Here is an 18,790-nt window from a genome sequence, read left to right as displayed (position 1 = left end):
GAGTTTCTCACAAGTGCACTTCAGTTAATTCAAGGGGAAATCCCCACAGTCCAATGGTCCCTAAATATTGTTTGCACCCAAAGGTTTGAACCTTAAACCTAAAGGGAGCACACCACCAAATCCAAGGCTCTTACCACTTCAGCCAACCTTTAGGGTTTTAGTGATAACATAAACCGCATGCACTTTAATGTAAAGAACATATTTGTTATGTGCCTTTATCATAAAGGATTCAAAACAAGACCATGCTGGTTGCATCCTTGTCTGGCTGGCCTGAAGAACGCTAACAGAAGATCTGGTACCATACTAACCAACAGTCGTAAACACCACCCAAAGACTCATGTTAATCAAATCGGGATTCTCGTACCTTTGAAGGCTATATAATTGCAAAAGAATGTCTTAGTTCCATCACCTTTTATAAATGTATCTGCAGGTACATCATGGCGGTGCCGGAACAACTGCTGCCGGCCTTAAAGCGGCGGTAACTAATTCTCGTTTCCTTTAGGATTCTATTCTCAAAATTCTTTCAGTTGTTTTATCAGTCCTGTTTCTCTGCTATTTAGTGCCCAACGACAATTATCCCATTCTTTGGAGATCAACCATTCTGGGGAGAGCGAGTGTGTGCCAGGGGAGTAGGTCCTGCACCTATCCCAGTTGACGAACTCACACGTGACAAGTTGGTTGATGCCATACGCTTCATGCTTGATCCTAAGGTAGCCATTAACTCCCAATCAAATGTAATTTGTTGTTTAAGTTAATCTCACCATTATAAATATATCTGAAGTAGAATTAAGTTTCGTTGATTACTGGTTAGCTGAGAAAATCTCCACTAGATTTTCTAGAGAAAGATGCACAGAAGCTTTAGTTTATAGTGTTTGTTCAACATTGTGATTACTGAAATCTTCCAGCATGTTCTACAAAACATACATGTCAATTTGCAAGTCTAGAAAGATATCTTTCGAAAATGAATAAAGTAAGAATCAATATGAAGAGTTCTCAGAATTTAGACCTATTAAGTGGGGATTGAAATTATGCGAGTAAGGGTCGCATGTATGTTTAGTTCAGAAGTATTCTAGCTTATTGCCCACGTCTTTGGTGTAGCAAGGCCCAAATAGATTAATGGACAAACATGACAAATTTTCATCTGGACTTCCTGCAGGTCAAAGAGCGATCTGTTGAGATCGCCAAGGCCATGGAAAATGAAGATGGGGTGACAGGAGCAGTGAAAGCCTTTCACAAGCATTTTCACCTAAAAAATTTCGAGGATAAACCTGAGTCATTGCCTGATCAGTCAAGAGTATTTTCTATGCGGCGATGCTTTGGCTGCTCTTGATTTTTTAGATTAATTTTTCCTCTTTTTTGTTCCCTATCTCATCATGTTCAGTCATTTCCCTGATTATTCTGTAATTCGTATGTTAGGCTGCTGTATGTATTGCTTGTATTAAGGAACGGAGATGCACACAAGATATTTGATGAAAAGCTCAGTAGAGCCATAGTGAATTGCTACGGGTTCTTCAAGGGACCCAATGTAATGCCCAGTACCTGGAAAGGTCGAAGGGTTACTACCTGTCACTTACAAACCTGTCTCTCCAAGCATCTAAAACTCTGTGGACATCATAAATAGTACACAATCTTATATTTTCCAAATAACCATAAAGCAAACTCCACAAGTCATCATTACAAAATAACATAAACCAAGGAGGGGCTACAATTTTTCAATAATCTCAACAAAATAAAACGGTACATCTTTAGATTTCAATAGGTCCAAGCAACACAAAGTACTTCAAAATACTCAAGTTAAATCCATCTACTAACAATGGTACTCTTAGGTACTCGACCTTCTATCCATATCCAGCCCAGTTCTAATTTTTAATCTTGACCCCCAGATGGGAAAATAATGTCCCCAGATGGGAAAACAATGTCATCTGAAAAAAAAAATGAAGATAAGGGGTGAGTTATCCACAATTCAGTAAGCAGAGAATATATACTAGAATGTAAACATGAGCTATTTTTATAAAATTTAGTATGCAAGAGCAAAACATTTCAATTTCATGTACACATCTCAAAACATATTATCAGAAAGAAATCCGAGTAACTTTTCAATATTTTCATATTCATAAATCATTTTTATATTCAAATACTATTATCATATTCGAATATCATATTCATATTTAAGATCACTTTGGTATAACATAACTGCAGGTCTTCATCTTATTATAACATATCATATATCATGTTTAACCCTCGTGGTAGGGTTGTGCTATCCCCGGTGGCCAAACCAGGCAGTATCATATTGTGAAACTTCCCGTTTTTCAATCTCAGAGTCCGAGTGTGTACACATGAAAAAAACATATAAAAAATCATTTTGTTTTCAAAATTCGTGTATTTATATCATATCATATTATGTAAGAATCAACCATATCACGTGAATCAGTATCATTATATCATAACCATATTCAAAATCAGAATCGAAACAGATAAGTATGTCAAAGGTTTTTCATATTCATATCATGTCAAACCACATGTTGAACATATTCATATCATTTCCATTTGATAAAAAACATATCCAAATCATTTTCATATCACATGTATAAAATTCACAGATATCATATTTGTACTTTTGCACATTTTAGAAACATGTCAAATATTGCTCATGTCTATACTATTCATGTCAAAAGCATTTCTTTTCTCTTTCATACTATCTCATGAGTGAATACAAAACATATACTAAGGTTGTTTTTTACCTTTTCTTTTTAAAACAAAATGCACATTTTTTACAAACCAACCTCAGTTCATTTCTTTTATGCAAATCTAGTATAGGAACACCGCTTACATGGATTTCATAATCTTTCGAAAATTTATTCAAAAATGCCGAACAAATATTAATCTTCACCTATAACACAATTGCGAAATTTTTTTTTTTTTATAAATTTCCAATCAAACACGTATTCCAATATTTAAGCCTAAGGTGTTAAAATAACTTACCTTAAATTCCTCAAAAACCTAAATTCACGAAATCTTAAAATGTTAATACCTCCCAAAATTTCAACTAAAACTCTGACTAAAGTATTAAACCCTAACTTATTTACTATTGAAAATCAAACTATCAGATTTAATACTGGGTAACATAATTATACTAAACTTCTTTTTAACTTATACATAAAGACTATTTAACAAATTAGGTCATGATAAAATTACAACGTTATCAGTTACTTTTAAAAAAAGCTTTACTTAAAAATAAATTTAATTTACCAAAATCATTTATGTAAACATGGAAAACTTAGAGTTTACAAATACATATTAAACGTTTAAAACACAATAATGAAACTTGTAACTCATAGGTAATAATGTACTTTTATTTATTTATTAGACCGACTATGCAATGGCTTTTGAATTTTTTTTTTCATCACTTGAAAACGTGATCAAAGGGGCATAACAGTAATAATTCCTAATCTATTAGGTTACAGACTTACCTATATATACAATTATTTAAATCAACAACATGAAAAAAAAAAACTAGAGAAATGAAGTGCAGCGGCGAGCTTACGACCAAACCGAGAGTATGCGTGGAGGGGCAAGGCACAACGGGCTGGCTAGAGGAGGTATGGTGGCGCAACTGGAGTGCAACAAAGGCGTACAGTGGCGGGGCTACCTACGCTAGGCGGTGAGAGTGAGAGAGAGATGCACGGTGAGAGAATGAGGGAGAGACCGAGAGAGAAGAACCACCAAACAGAAAATGCGTGAGCTTACCGAGGGACTTAAGGTGGCGTACGGCGGACTGGGGTGAAAGGAAGTCCTTGCCAGCAGTTTCTGTGGGGGTCATCAGCGGATGAGCTTTCGATGGAGGGTGATAGCAGCAGCTTAAGGTGGCTAAATGATGCTCTGTTTTGGATAACAAAAATAGGGGATTTCGAGGCTTGCAAACAGAGGCTATGACGGCGTTGGGTGGCAGCTTCTTGTGGCTGAGCATGGTGGTGAGGTCTGGCCAAAGGTTCACAGTGGAGAGTGGATGATTGAACGGTTTGGGTGGCTGAGGCTTGAAGAGAAAAACAGAGGCAATAAATCTAGGGTTGAGAAAAGCTTAACATATATATGAACTATAAATGGAAAACAGACAAAACCTAAAGAAGAGGAAGGGATGGACGTGCATGAAAGAGGAAAGATGGCGTGAACCCGTGCGACATGAACTCTGGAAGTGTTTTCCATGGGCCTGGGCCTAGCAGCAGGCTGGGTCTCACATCCTCCCCTTACAAAAATTCTATCATCGGAATTTGTTATAAATTGTCAAAACTCCCATTGAAAAGTCGTGGGTACTTATCTCACATTTCTTCCTCCAACTCCCAAGAAGCTTCATTAGTAGCATGATTCTACCACAACACTTTAACAAAAGGGATAGTTTGAGTCCGTAACACTTGTTCTTTCTTTTCCAAAATCCAAACTGGTTCTTCCGCATAAGTCATATCCTCCTGAATCTGAAGTGGTTCATAGTCAATAATGTGCGTCGGGTCAGGAATATATTTCCTCAACATGGAAATATGAAATACATTATGCACTCCCGCAAGTGCCAGTGGAAGTGCTACTCTATAAGCCACTGGTCCAATCAGGTCAAGAATCTCAAATGGCCCAATATATCTTGGGCACAACTTGCCCTTCTTTCCAAATCTCATAACTCCTTTCATCAGTGCTATTCTCAAAAATACTTGATCTTCAACCTCAAACTCTAATTGGCGGCGACGTTTATCTGCATAACTCTTTTGTCAGCTTTGAGTTGCTTTCATTCTAGCCCGAATGATATCTATCTTCTCGGTGGTCTGCTGAATAATCTTTGGTCCCAAAAGTTTCCTTTCACCTATTTCATCCCAATACAATGGAGATCTACACCTTCTACCATACAAAACCTCGCAGGGTGCCATTTCAATGCTAGCTTGAAAACTATTATTATAAGCAAACTCAACCAATGGTAAATGTTATATCCAAGTTCCCTTAAAATCCATCACACATGCCTTCAACATGTCTTCCAAGATTTGAATAGTTCTTTCTAACTGTCCATCTGTCTGAGGGTGAAATGCAGTACTGAACTTAACTTAGTACACATTGCCTCCTGTAAACTTCTCCAGAACTTGGAGGTGAAATGAGGGTCTCTGTCTGACACAATGGATACCGGTACCCCATGCAACCTCACTATCTCCCGCACGTACAACTCAGCTAGTTTGTCCAGTTTATAAGAAACTTTAATGGGCACAAAATGAGCGATTTTCGTCAAGCAATCCACGATCACCCATATAACATGTCTGCTCAATGTCCTTCGCAGGCCTTCACAAAGTCCATGGAGATATGCTCCCACTTCCACTCTGGAATATGGAGTGGTTGTAATAATCATGCTGGTCTCTGATGCTCTGCCTTCACCTGTTGGCAAGTTAGGCATTGTTTCACAAATTTAGCAATTTCTCTTTTCATACCCTCCCACCAAAAAGACTCTTTTAAGTCCCAATACATGTTGGTACTCCCCGGGTGAACTGTGTATAAGGAACGGTGTGCTTCTTCAAGAATTATCCTTTTCAGTTCTTCATTAGCTGGCACGCACAATCTACCTCTAAACCTTAAAACTCCATCTTCGGAAACGTTAAAGTCAGGTTTGACCCCGTTCTCGACTTCTTCCACTAGCTTCACCAACTCTAAATCCACTTTTTGAGTAGCTTTGATTCTATCTATTAAGGCTAGTTGAACTATTAAACTGGCCAAGACAGTACTTGTATCACTAGTGATAACCTCAATACCGACTTTTTCTAGGTCCATTAACAACCTATGTTGAGTGGTAAGGGCTGCAACTGCTGGTCCCATTGACTTCCTACTTAAGGCATTGACTACAACATTAGCTTTTCTCGAGTGATAATTGATTGTGCAATCATAATCCTTGATTAACTCAAGCCATCTCCTCTGCCTCATATTTAATTCCTTTTGGGTTAAGAAATATTTCAAACTCTTGTAATCCGTATAAATTTTACACTTTTCCACATACAGATAGTCTCTCCAAATCTTAAGTGCAAAAATGATTGCTGCAAGTTCCAAATCATGCGTGGAATAATTATGCTCGTACGCTTTCAGTTGGCGTGAGGTGTATGCTATAACCTTCCCATGTTGCATCAGTACGCACCCCAATCCAAGCCTTGATGTATCGCTATAAACTACAAATCCACCTCTAGCAGTGGGGACTGTCACCGGAGTTGTCACTAACCTTCGTTTCAACTCCTGGAAGCTTTCTTCACACTTTGTTGTCTATTCAAACTTATTATTTTACCAGGTGAGTGTTTTGAGAGGAATTGCTATCCTGGAGAAACCATCAATAAATCAACGGTAATAACCCGCCAATCCCAAGAAACTTCCAACCTCATGAATATTCTTTGGTGTCGGCCAATTAACCACTGCTTCCACTTTTCTCGAGTCCACTAAAATACCATCTTTTGAAACTACATATCCCAGAAATGCGATTGAATCAAGCCAAAATTCACACTTATTCAATTTAACAAACAACTTTTTATCTCTGAGAGTCCCAAGTACTAGCTTCAAATGTTCCTCATGCTCAGTCTTGCTTTTAGAGTATACTGGTATATCATCAATAAAAACAACTACAAACTTATCCAAAAATTCATGGAACACCCTATTCATCAAATCCATGAATACTGCTAGGGCGTTAGTCAGGCCAAAATGCATGACCAAAAACTCATAATGGCCATAACGGGTCCTGAAAGCCGTCTTAGCTACGTCTTCTGCCCTAATCTTCAATTGATGGTAACCCGATCGAAGATCAATCTTTGAAAATACTTGAGCACCCTGGAGCTGACCAAACAAATCATCTATAAGGGGTAGCGGGTACTTATTCTTTATGGTCACCCGATTAAGTTTCCTGTAGTCAATACACATTCTCATCGATCCATCCTTCTTCTCCACAAAGAGGATTGGAGCTCCCCAAGGTCATATAAAACCTTTATCCAACAGGTCTTGCAACTGCTCCTTGAGTTCCACTAATTCAGACAGTGCCATCCGGTAAGTTGCTTTCGAAAGGGGTGTCATGCCTGGAACTAGTTCGATAGTAAACTCTACCTCCCACTAGGGCGGGAGTCCAAGCAAATCTTCTGGGAAAACCTCTAGATATTCCCTTAGCACAGGTATTTGCTCTAACTTCAACTCCTCTTTCGGTGCTTCTACCGCGCAAGTTAAGAATCCCTGACAACCATCACGTAACAATTTTTCAACTTGAATGGCAGATATGATGGGTGGATGCAACCTCATTTTCGAACCTGTGAACCAAAATTCACTTTCTTTTAGGGGTCTAAAAGCTACTTCCTTTTTAAAACAATCTATACTGGCATCGTAGCAAGCCAACCAATCCATACCCAAAATCATATCAAACCCAATCATGTTAAACACTATTAAATCCGCTGGCATTAATCTTCCCTCAATTGATAAAGGACACCCTGTTAGAACCTCGTCACAAACTACCGAATTTCCTGTTGGGATCGTGACCACTAACTTGGACTTTAACTTTTTGGTTTCTAAGGTGCAAAATCGAGCATAAATCATGGAAACAAACGAATGTGTCACTCCCGAATCAACTAACACAGTGGCATTATTAGAAAACAGAGAAAGAGTACCTGTGGTCACAATCAACATCATTCATGAACTAAAATTTCCAAGTCTAAACCTCAACCCACAAATTAATATCTTAAAACATAACAAAGAAGTCATACTCGTGATCACTTCATTCCTATCTTCAGCCTCTCCAGGTGTCAGAGCAAAAACCCACGCAGGCGCCGTTGTACGCTCGATGTTGCATCACGCTGTCCCTTCTGCCCTAGGTGGTGGTGGCTTGTGGCTATCCAATTGCAAAGGGTAGTCCCTGAGATAGTGACCCGACTTGCCACAATGGTAGCATAGTCTCGCTTCCTTCCTGCATACTCCGACATGTACTCGGTTGCAAGTTCTACATTAATATGCTTGTTGGGTGCCCTGAACCAGCCTCTTACCCGAGCTACTACCCTTATTCCTCTTTTTCCACGTCCCTTGGTCCATGCCAGACAGATGCCACAATGAACTAGTCCTCTTCCTCTGATTGTGCAATGCAGCACTCCTTTGAAGGCTTCGTTAAAAAACTGTGGCCTTATCTACCAACTCTGAGAAGTTTCGAATCTAGAAGTCCACTACTCATTCATAAAGTTTTTCATTCAGCCATTGTTCGAATTTACGTGCCTTCTTTTCTTCATCAGGGATCAGATATGCAGCAAAACAGGATAATTCAATGAATCTAGCTTCATATTGGTGCACCGTCATGGTTCCCTGCACCAAAGTGGCAAATTCCATTGTCTTATCCTCTCGAGCCGAGCTTGGAAAAAACACTCAAGAAAAATCTGCTTAAAATGTAGCCAACTAGCTATTTCTGTCCCCTGCTTCTCGGATAGTTCTTTTTGAGATTCGCCATCTTTTTGCCTCACCGGTCAGTTTGAATGTAGTATATGACACCTTTTGTTCATCTGTGCAGGTTAGCACCCGTAATATCTCCTCAATATCTCGAACCCAATCTTATACTAGGGTTAATTCGCCTTTCCCATCAAATGAAGGGGGTGCATCCAATTGAATTGTTCTATGGTACAACCTCCTTCATTAAAGTTGTGTTGGCAACCCAAGGGGTTCTACGTGAGATCATCTATTAATTGATGGGCTGTTGCTCGCAGTACTTCGGAAGCACTCAGGTTTGCTTCCCTTTCGTTCTCGTTTGCGTTTAAGTCCGACATCCTTCGTTCTCGTCGATGAGGTGACATCCTAACAAAATAACTTGGATTTTTAGTATTTATTTCAAAATTTATAGCGTTCATATAAACATAAATAATTAGTGGTAACCATAAAAACAAAACATATATATAATACCTCAAAGTTATAAAGGTACCTACAATAAAGAGGAAAGAAGTACGCGTAACAATAGAAATGATTAATCTTCAAAGTCTAAAAACTAAACTCCATCAAATCTATTTAAAAAGTCTCTAGAAGCAGACCAAACCACAAACAACAAGAATTCAGCTTATAAACCCGTAAAATCCTACACATCAAAATCATTCCTAAGGTCTACAAATTTTAAGCCCTCGAATACCTATAATATTCTACCTTATAGTCCGCTCCACTATCACATCAAATCTGAAAACGATTTCTTAAAGTCTATCTGTACTCCAAAATCTCACACACAATAGTCTACAGAACTTCAAACTTAGCTCTGATACCAACTGTAACGCCTCGTACCCAGAAGGGTCGGAGGGTTACGACCTGTCACTTACAAACTTGTCTCTCCAAACATCTAAAACTTCAAGGACATCATAAATAGTACACAATCTCATATTTTCCAAATAATCATAAAGCAAACTCCACAAGTCATCATTAGAAAATAACATAAACCAAGGAGGGGTCCACAATTTTTCAATAATCTCAATGAAATAAAACGATATATTTTTAGATCTCAATAGGTCCAAACAACACAAAGTACTTCAAAATACTCAAGTTAAATCCTTCTACTAATAATGATACTCTTAGGTACTCGACCTTCTATCCATATCTAGTCCAGCTCCAATTTCTAATCCTAACCCCTAGCTGGGAAATCGATGTCATCAAAAAAGTAATGAAGATAAGGGGTGAGTTATCCATAACTCAGTAAGTAGAGAACATATACCAGTATATAAATATGAGCCATTTTTAGAAAACTTAGTATGCAGGAGCAAAACATTTCATTTTCATGTACACATCTCAAAACATATTATCAGAAAGAAATCTGACTGACTTTTCAATATTTTCATATTCATAAACTATTTTCATATTCAAATACTATTCATATTCAAATACCATTTTCATATTCAAAATTGCTTTGGCGTAACATAACTGCACGTCTTCATCTTATTATAGCATATCATATACCATGTTTAACCCCCGTGGTAGGGTTGTACTATCCCCGTTAACCAAACCAGGTAGTATCATATTGTGAAAGTTTTCCTTTTTCAATCTCGGAGCCCAAGTGTGCACACAGGAAAAAACACATAAAATACCATTTTGTTTCCAAAATGGGTATACTCATATCATACCATATTATGTTAGTTCCAACCATATCACGTGAACCAGTATCATCATTATATTCAAAATCAGAATCGAAACAAATAAGTATGCCAAAGATTTTTCATATCCATATCATATCAAATCACGTGCTGAACATATTCATATCATTTCCATTTTATTAAAAACAGATCCAAATCATTTTCATATCACATGTAAAAAATTCACAGATATCATATTCGCTCTTTTGCACATTTCAAAAATATGTCAAATATTGCTCATGTCTATACTATTCATGTCGAAAGCATTTCTTTTCTCTTTCATACATATCTCATGAGTGAATGCAAAACTTATACTGAACTTGTTTTTCATATTTTCTTTTTAAAACAAAATGCACAGTTTTTACAAACCAACCTCAGTTAATTTCTTTTATGCAAATCTAGCACATGAACCCCATTTATCTATATTTCATAGCCTTTCAAAAATTTTCTCAAAAATGCCGAACAAATATTTATCTTCACCTATAACACAATCATGAATTTTTTTTTTATAAATTTCCAATCGAACACGTATTCTAATATTTAATTCTAAGATGCTAAAATAACTTACTTTAAATTCCTCAAAAACCTAAATTCACGAAATCCTAAAATGTTAATACCTCCCAAAATTTCAACTAAAACTTTGACTGAAGTATTAAACCCTAACTCATTTACTATTGAAAATCAGACTATCAGATTTAATACTGCGTAACATAATTATACCAAAACTTCTTTTTAAGTTATACATAAAGACTATTTAACAAATTAGATCATGATAAAATTACAATGTTATCACTTACTTTTAAAAGAAGCTTTACTTAAAAATAAATTTAACTTACCAAAATCATTTCAGTAAACATGAAAACTTAGAGTTTACAAATACATATTAAATGTTTAAAACACAATAATGAAACTTGTAACTCATAGGTAATAATGTACTTTTATTTATTTATTAGACCAACTATGCAATGGCTTTTGAATTTTTTTTTTTCATCACTTGAAAACGTGATCAAAGGGGCATAACAGTAATAATTCCTATTATATTAGGTTACAAACTTACCTATATATATATATATATATATATATATATATATATATATACAACTATTTAAATCAACAACATGAAAAAAAACTAGAGAAATGAAGTGCAGCGGCGAGCTTACAACCAGACCGACAGCAGGCTACCTACACTGGGCGGCGAAAGTGAGAGAGAGATGCACGGTGAGAGAATGAGGGAGAGACCGAGAGAGAAGAACCACCAAACAGAAAAGGCGTGAGCTTACCGAGGGACTTGAGGCGGCGTGCGGCGGACTGGGATGAAGGGAAGTCCTCGCCGGCAGTTTATGTGGGGGTCATCACGCAGATGAGCTTTCGGTGGAGGGTGATAGCAGCAACTTAAGGTGGCTGAATGATGCTTTGTTTTGGATAACAAAAACAGGGGATTTTGAGGCTTGCAAACAGAGGCTACGACGGCGCTGGGCAATAGCTTCGTGTGGCTGAGCACGGTGGTGAGGTCTGGCCAAAGATTCATAGTGGAGAGTGGATGACCGAACGGTTTGGGTGGCTGATGCGTGAAGAGAAAAATAGAGGCAATAAATCTAGGGTTGAGAAAAGCTTAACATATATATGAACTATAAATGGAAAACAGATAAAACTTAAAGAAGAGGAAGGGATGGACGTGCATGAAAGAGGAAAGATGGCGTGAATCCGTGCAACGTGAATTCTAGAAGCGTTTTCCACAGGCTTGGGTCTGGCAGCGGGCTAGGTCTCACACCTAACCTCCACTACGGAAAACTCAGTAAGTACAAACTTCCAGAATGATCTCCCATTCTTTCCTTCCTTCTACAAATATCACCCGTAACAAACCTCTAGCATTCACTATTCTGACAAATACAGGACCCACAAAAATAACAGACATCATAACAAATTCTACTACATAAAACGGTGCGTATAACGGAAACAATGCCTTACAAATAACAGAAATTGAATCCTAGACCCTACTATTAAAAGCAGTGCGCATCACACCACTTTAAACGGCAACACTCCATATGCTCCTAAACGCTGCGTTTCTTCAGCCTCTTCCAAACGGTGAGCTTCCTTTTTATTCAATACGACGACGTTGTGAGATCCCCAGCACCCCCACATAACATCATACTACTTGTCTTTTCTAATGGAGAAGACAAGTGATGTTGCTGGCTTCTTTTAGGTACCCCTTTTATTAGATGATGCTATAATTACTTTGAATTCCTCTCTGACAGGTGAAGTACATCTTCTCTCCCTGGTAACGAATAAAACTTGAAAGGCGAGTTCGAACCAATTCATTGATTTTGTTTAATTATTTATCATTGTGCACATTTCTTTTGGCGGGTCTTGTCAGTGCTTGACAAAAAACCGTCAGTGTTTCTGGTCAAGAGTGACTCTTTTGCTTTCTAGTTTAAACTTGTCGTTTGTTAACTATGTTGGAATCAGTGCCTTAAAAATATCCAAATCTATTGATAATTTGTTCTGAAAATAACAATAATTTAGACTCCAGGTTATATTTTATGTGGTGTATTTATATTATAAAGATTAATATATAAAGATATGAATAGCAAGTCTTTATAACTTGTAAATTATAAATACGTACTTGATAATAAAATTGAATATTTTAACTTAAGGTCTCGTTTATTTTTATGAAACATCTCATCTCATTTCATCATTATAATTTTTTTAAATTTCTTCATAAAATAAAATAAACAATTTAACTTTTTCAAATTTTAAAATAAAAATAATATTAAAAAATATATTTTAATAATATTTTATTCAATTTTTTAACTTTAATTTCAACTCATTTTATCTCATCTCTAAAAACAAACAAGTCCTTATATATTCTTTTAAGATCATGTGCAGGCATGCAGCCGAAGATTTAATACTCAAATATCAACTTCTTCAAAAATGAAATAACGTGCAGTTATTATGCATGTCTTAAAAAAGGTCTTACGGATACGTGGAGCTCAGGGACGTTGATGTCATGCACGTAGTACGTGAGTCCAGTTAGTAATAGTAAAGTCCTAGTAGGTAATTACGAGTCCTAGAATATTGGTGTAGTGGAGTCTTTGTAGTAAGTGGGAATAGATAAGAAAAAAACTACTCTCACTAGAGTCCCTCTGCACACGGTAGTGCTTTCTTCCCAGCCATCACAAACAACCATCCTTTCCTCATAAGCTGAAACTTGCTAACCAAGCATAGAAAACATCCCAAACTGAAGAAGCATCGAATGGATTTAGATTCACTCATCACACAAACTAAAGCTCTTTCTTGGCAAGATTTAAATCTAGATCAACCTACACCAGAATCAACAAAAGCTATATCAGACAGTTTTAGTAGGAAGATTGGTAGTGGACAGGCCCCTCAACAAATTTACAATTCACTCTAGCATCAAGGCAACATGGAACTTCATCCAAAAGTTCCTGATAGAAGATCTGGAAACAAATATGTTCATCTTTACATTTCGATCTCCACAGGAGAAGCTAAGAGTCTTAAATCAAGCTCCATGGAACTTCAAAGGACATCTATTAATTCTCAAATCATGGCCCCCAGGAGCAACTCTGCAAGAGATCAACCTAAAGCATGCACTGTTTAATGTGTAGATACATGGACTACCCCTTAACCACATGACACTGAGAAATGCAACCAACATTAGGAAAACATTAGGCAATTTGATCAAAGTGGAAGAAGACCTAATTTACAGGATAGCCTACAGAAATTTCATCAGGATGAAGATTAAAATTGATGTCACTAAACCTCTTCAGTAAGATTTTGCAATGCCAAGGTACGGGAATAATGAAATACGGGCTTCCATAAAGTATGAACGTCTATCCGATTTTTGCTATGCATGTGGAAGATTGGCTCACTCCCAAATTTTCTGCAACTATCTAAAATCAATCACTAAGAAACTCAACTATGGACTCTGGCTAAGAGCAAAATTCAATAGCACAAATTTCTCTCAGGCTTCTCAACAAACAAAAGGAAGGCAAGACACAAAAATTGATCCTTCAAAAAATGCAGTTCAATCCACCATGATTCACGACAGAAAAAACAGGGGGAAAGAAATCCAACTCTCAAAATCTCAGCAATAAGGAAGCTATCAGATAGCTTTTTTGAACAAAAATATACTTACCCGAGGAGAAAGAAACCCATGTGCAAAGAAGAATCCAGAGCTCCTACAATTCTTTTCGCCATTGCCGATTGCCTAGCAACATGAAGAAATCTCCCTTCGAGCTACGCCTTCCAACTCTCCATCATTGTTTAGCTACAGTGAAACAAGTGCATTCAATTCCCCACCAACAAAAATCAATATATTCTTTTTGTTGTTTTTGCTTCTGAATAGTGCATCACGTATTTGTCAGCTAGAATGCACACACCTTGGAAGGCACAGTGGAGACAAATATATTCGGCTATGTAGAGTTACAAAACACAGTTGATCAAACATAGGGCCTCAAATTCGTCAGCCCATCTAGGTGAGCCCAAATCTAATTCCCCCATTTTAATTGCACAAAGGCCCATTTTCATTGATAAGCAGGAAAAAAACATTTTCTCTACTAGGCCCATAGACATTTGCTCACAAAGCCCACCCACTCCATACCCGGAAAGCCAAGCTGACCACTCACCCAAATCCAAACAATCTTCTACGAAGCCCACCCAATTCACAGATTGAGGCCATCAAAACATCCCAAGCCCAATGTAATAAAATGTCTCAAAAGCCCAAAGCACCCCAGATCATGGCCACATACACGATCACCCACTCAGTTAACTCCCAAGAAATCAGCAAGACCTCAGCAAACCCACCACATTGTTCCAACCCAGACCACTACCAAAATTCACCACAATTATCGACCTCAATCTCCACAACACAGATTGCAAATCCAACCCCACCATCTGATTTTATGACAGACATGCCATCCTCAATAACCACTCCACCTCCTCAACCCGCGACAGCCCACTCAGCCAATCTCCCATCCAAAGACCAATGAATACAAACTCCTCACAACCTCTAAGAGAAAATCCCAGTGCCTGGTGAAAATAGAAAAGAAAATATCTGATGAACATTTGGCCAATGCACTACAAATGGAAGAGTCAACACTGGCTCTCACATTACTGGAAATCCAGTCAGGCTTCAAAGGGAAAAACAAAAAATCAAAAGAAAAGCCAAAATATCCCCTTATGACAGACCATCACCACCTCCTCCTGGAAAGTCCAAACAAGCTAATGAGGCAAGCTTCAAAATGCCTCCCCCAAAGAATGAAGACATTGGCTTGAGATTGTCAAGGACTAGCCTGACGCAAGGCAATCAGAAATTTAAGGGCTAATATTAGGACCTATAACACAAACGTAATCTTTTTGACAGAAACCTTGGTGTCGAACAAACACACCATATCTATTGTAAATAGTTTAGATTTCCATCATTTTGGTTCATTTCCAACAACTTGTATAAAAGGGGGTCTCTTACTTTTGTGGCATCTGGGTGTAGAATTAGAACATATACAAATTAATATGAATGCAATTTCAGTTTTAGTCTACTCAGATCCTCCTCACCATCCATGGTTAATTAGTTATGTATATGCACCAACCCAATGGAACTACAAAGCAAATTTTTGGAAACATCTAGACTCAATACACCAAGTTTTTCCTGGCCCTTGGGTATGTATGACTGACTTTAATGATCTCATTAATCAGTTTGAGAAGCACAGTGGGCGCCCAACCATCATCAACTCAAACAAAGGTCTCAAAGCTCTCATGGATAGAAACGACCTCATTGATATTGGCTTCACGGGTCTGAAATTTACATGGTCAAATAACAGATAAGAGAAAGCACTTATAAGAGAACGGCTAGACCAAGTAATAGAAAATCAAGAATGGAGACTGATCTTCCCGGATGCATCACTGCAACATTTAGCCTCATCAATATCAGACCATCATCCACTATTGATGCACACTACGACAAATCATTGTCAAGCTTCATCTTTTAAGTTTGAAGAATTCTGGATTCGAGAGCCACTTAGCCACCAAATAATAAAAGAAGCATGGTGTAAAAGCTATCAAGGCAATCTAGCCTACATTCTCTGCAAGAAAATCAAAGCAACCAAAGAAGCTCTCAAACTATGGAATAAAACACACTTTGGGCGAATTCAGAAGAATATACAAGATCTAGAAAAAGAGTTACTCGAAGTTCAAGCTGCCAAATTACACCTTACAATCAAGAAAAAGAAAAATCCCTGCAACATAGACTGCACAAACAAAGAGAAAATGAAGAAACACTGTGACATAAAAAATCATGGATCACCTAGCTCACTTCGACGAATCTCAACACAAAATTCTACCACCTTACAACAACAATCCGAAGGAGAAGAAACGCCATAGACTCCATAAAATTAGGACCAGGTAATTGGTCAATGGACCCTCTCATTATTAAATCTTCATTTATAAATCATTTTAGATCAATATACTCTTCTTCCAACCCGCAAATCCCAGAGCAACTTGAAGAACTTTTTGACAAGCAAATTTTAGATCATGACAATGAATTGCTTAATGCGATACCTAGTGAAGAAGAAATATTATGATCTCTAAAACAAATCCCAAGCCACGAAGAACCAAGCCCAGATGGCATGACGACTCTTTTCTACAAACATTATTGGAATATCATAAAAAAAGAGGTCGTCCAAGCAGTTCAGAATTTTTTCAGAAGCGGCAAGCTCTTGAAGCAACTGAATCGTACCAACATAGCTCTCATTCCAAAAACCCCAAGTTCGAATACCCCAAGCCAATACCACCCCATAAGTCTCACAAATGTCAGATACAAAATCATTATGAAGATATTGGCAAACCGCTTTAAAATCATGTTACCAAATATTATCTCCCCCCTTCAGACGACATTTGTCCCGAGCCACAACATAAAAGAAAATACCATAATTGCACATGAGCTATTCCACCATCTCAAAAGAAAAAAAGAAAAAAATGGGTTAATGGCCATAAAGCTTGACATGGAAAAGGCTTTCGATCTAGTGGAATGAGATTTTCTTTTCACGGTAATGAAAGCAATGGAGTTCAATCAAGGATGGATAAACTTGATACAAGAATGTGTAACAACGACAACATTCTCCATCCTTATCAATGGCTCACCACAAGGATTCTTCAAAACACAACGAGGACTCAAACAAGGAGATCTGCTCTCGCCTTTTCTCTTTATACTAGTCACAGAGGCACTCTCAAGAATCCTGTAAAAAGCTGAAGCACAAAATACACTTGAAGGAGTAAAAATCAGTAGAAACAACCCACCCATTTCACACCTACTCTTTTACAGACGACACAATTATCATTGCAAAAGCTATGGAAAGAAATGCTCAAGTTCTCTCAGAAAGCCTAGCAAAATATCAACAATGGACGGGACAAAAAGTTAATCTGAGCAAATCCTCCATCTTCATCACAAGGAACACAAGTCCAACAACAAAATCATATATATCTCAGTGACTTCCTTACAAAGCATCCTCATCAAGAATAAAATACTTGGGCCTACCAACCTCTTTTAACAAAAATAAAAGAGAGAGCTATAGAGAAATGATAAGCAAAGTGGGGAAAGAACTAGAAGGATGGAAATCAAAGCTCTTATCACAGGCAGGAAGAATAGTGTCGATCAAATTAGTGGCAAGCACCATCCCTTTCTACCATACGAGCTCCTTTCAACACCCAAAATCAGTGTGCAAGGCCCTCAACACAAGCTTCAGGAATTTTTGGTGGGGATTCCCAAAAGATATACATGTCATGTTTCGTATCATGCATGCTTGATATATTGTTGGTAGCCTAGGAGTGAAACTTGCTGAGGTTTATAAATCTCATTGTAGTAGTCCTAACTACTATTCTCTCTGGAATCGTAGAAGTTGTGCTTTGGTCCGATAGAGCACCATGTCCTAGGTTTGATGACATCAAGTAGATCGGGGACGAGCCTCGAAGAGTTGATAGAGATGATACTCCAATTTTTTTGGATTTGATTTTGGCACTAATTGCTGATGTGAGGGTTAATCCTAATGCAAAAGGGGACATATCATTCGTAAAGTTAAAGGAAATGCAAAGAGCACTCCAATGGTCTTAAGAACTAGCAGCAGAAGACACCAAGTGTAGCTAGTCCAACGTCTAGGCGAGCAAGCACCACATGGGGAATTCGGTTAATATGTGTAACAGTCTGCTAGAAATTCAATGGTGGAATTTCTATAGGCGCTCACAATCTGACATTAAAATCATGAAAATTCATATGTCAATCAAAAACATTAGGAGGACTCGGACTCAGATTGATGGGAAAAATGAATAAAGCATTGCTAGCAAAAATTGGATGGGAATTAAGCGAAAGATGCAATGGCCTGTGGCATTCAATCCTCTCGGCAAAATACCTCTAAAATACAAATTTCTGGAATACAATACCAAAACTGTAGACTCAAGCATGTGGAAAGGCTTTCTTCAGACTAGAGAAATACTCAAAAAAGGACGTTGCTACCAAATTCTTAATGGACTTTCAGTCAATATATGGTCATAACCATGGATTCCTTCAATTCAATGGAAAATTTCAAACCAAAGTCGATCCAAGGTATGGACCAAATCTAGTCTTCCCTCACAGATTCGAATATAATTGTAAACAACCC

General features: G+C 37.6%; 1 protein-coding gene across 1 annotated transcript in view; it reads left to right on the top strand.

The window, feature by feature from the left end:
- The window catches only part of LOC121259071 (sterol 3-beta-glucosyltransferase UGT80A2-like), a 44,465-nt gene extending 42,940 nt beyond the window's left edge, over nt 1-1,525 (top strand). The window contains exons 12-14 of the mRNA XM_041160562.1: nt 431-478; nt 561-710; nt 1,157-1,525. Of these exons, the coding sequence (XP_041016496.1) occupies nt 431-478; nt 561-710; nt 1,157-1,330 (372 nt within the window). The 3' untranslated portion in view covers nt 1,331-1,525. The remainder of the gene's footprint in view (nt 1-430; nt 479-560; nt 711-1,156) is intronic.
- The last annotated feature ends 17,265 nt before the right edge of the window (nt 1,526-18,790 follow it).

The sequence above is a fragment of the Juglans microcarpa x Juglans regia genome, chromosome 4D, assembly GCF_004785595.1.
Source record: "Juglans microcarpa x Juglans regia isolate MS1-56 chromosome 4D, Jm3101_v1.0, whole genome shotgun sequence".
Lineage (NCBI taxonomy): Eukaryota > Viridiplantae > Streptophyta > Magnoliopsida > Fagales > Juglandaceae > Juglans > Juglans microcarpa x Juglans regia.
Note: the sequence above shows the minus strand (reverse complement) of the source record. Positions and strands in the feature narration are given on the sequence as shown.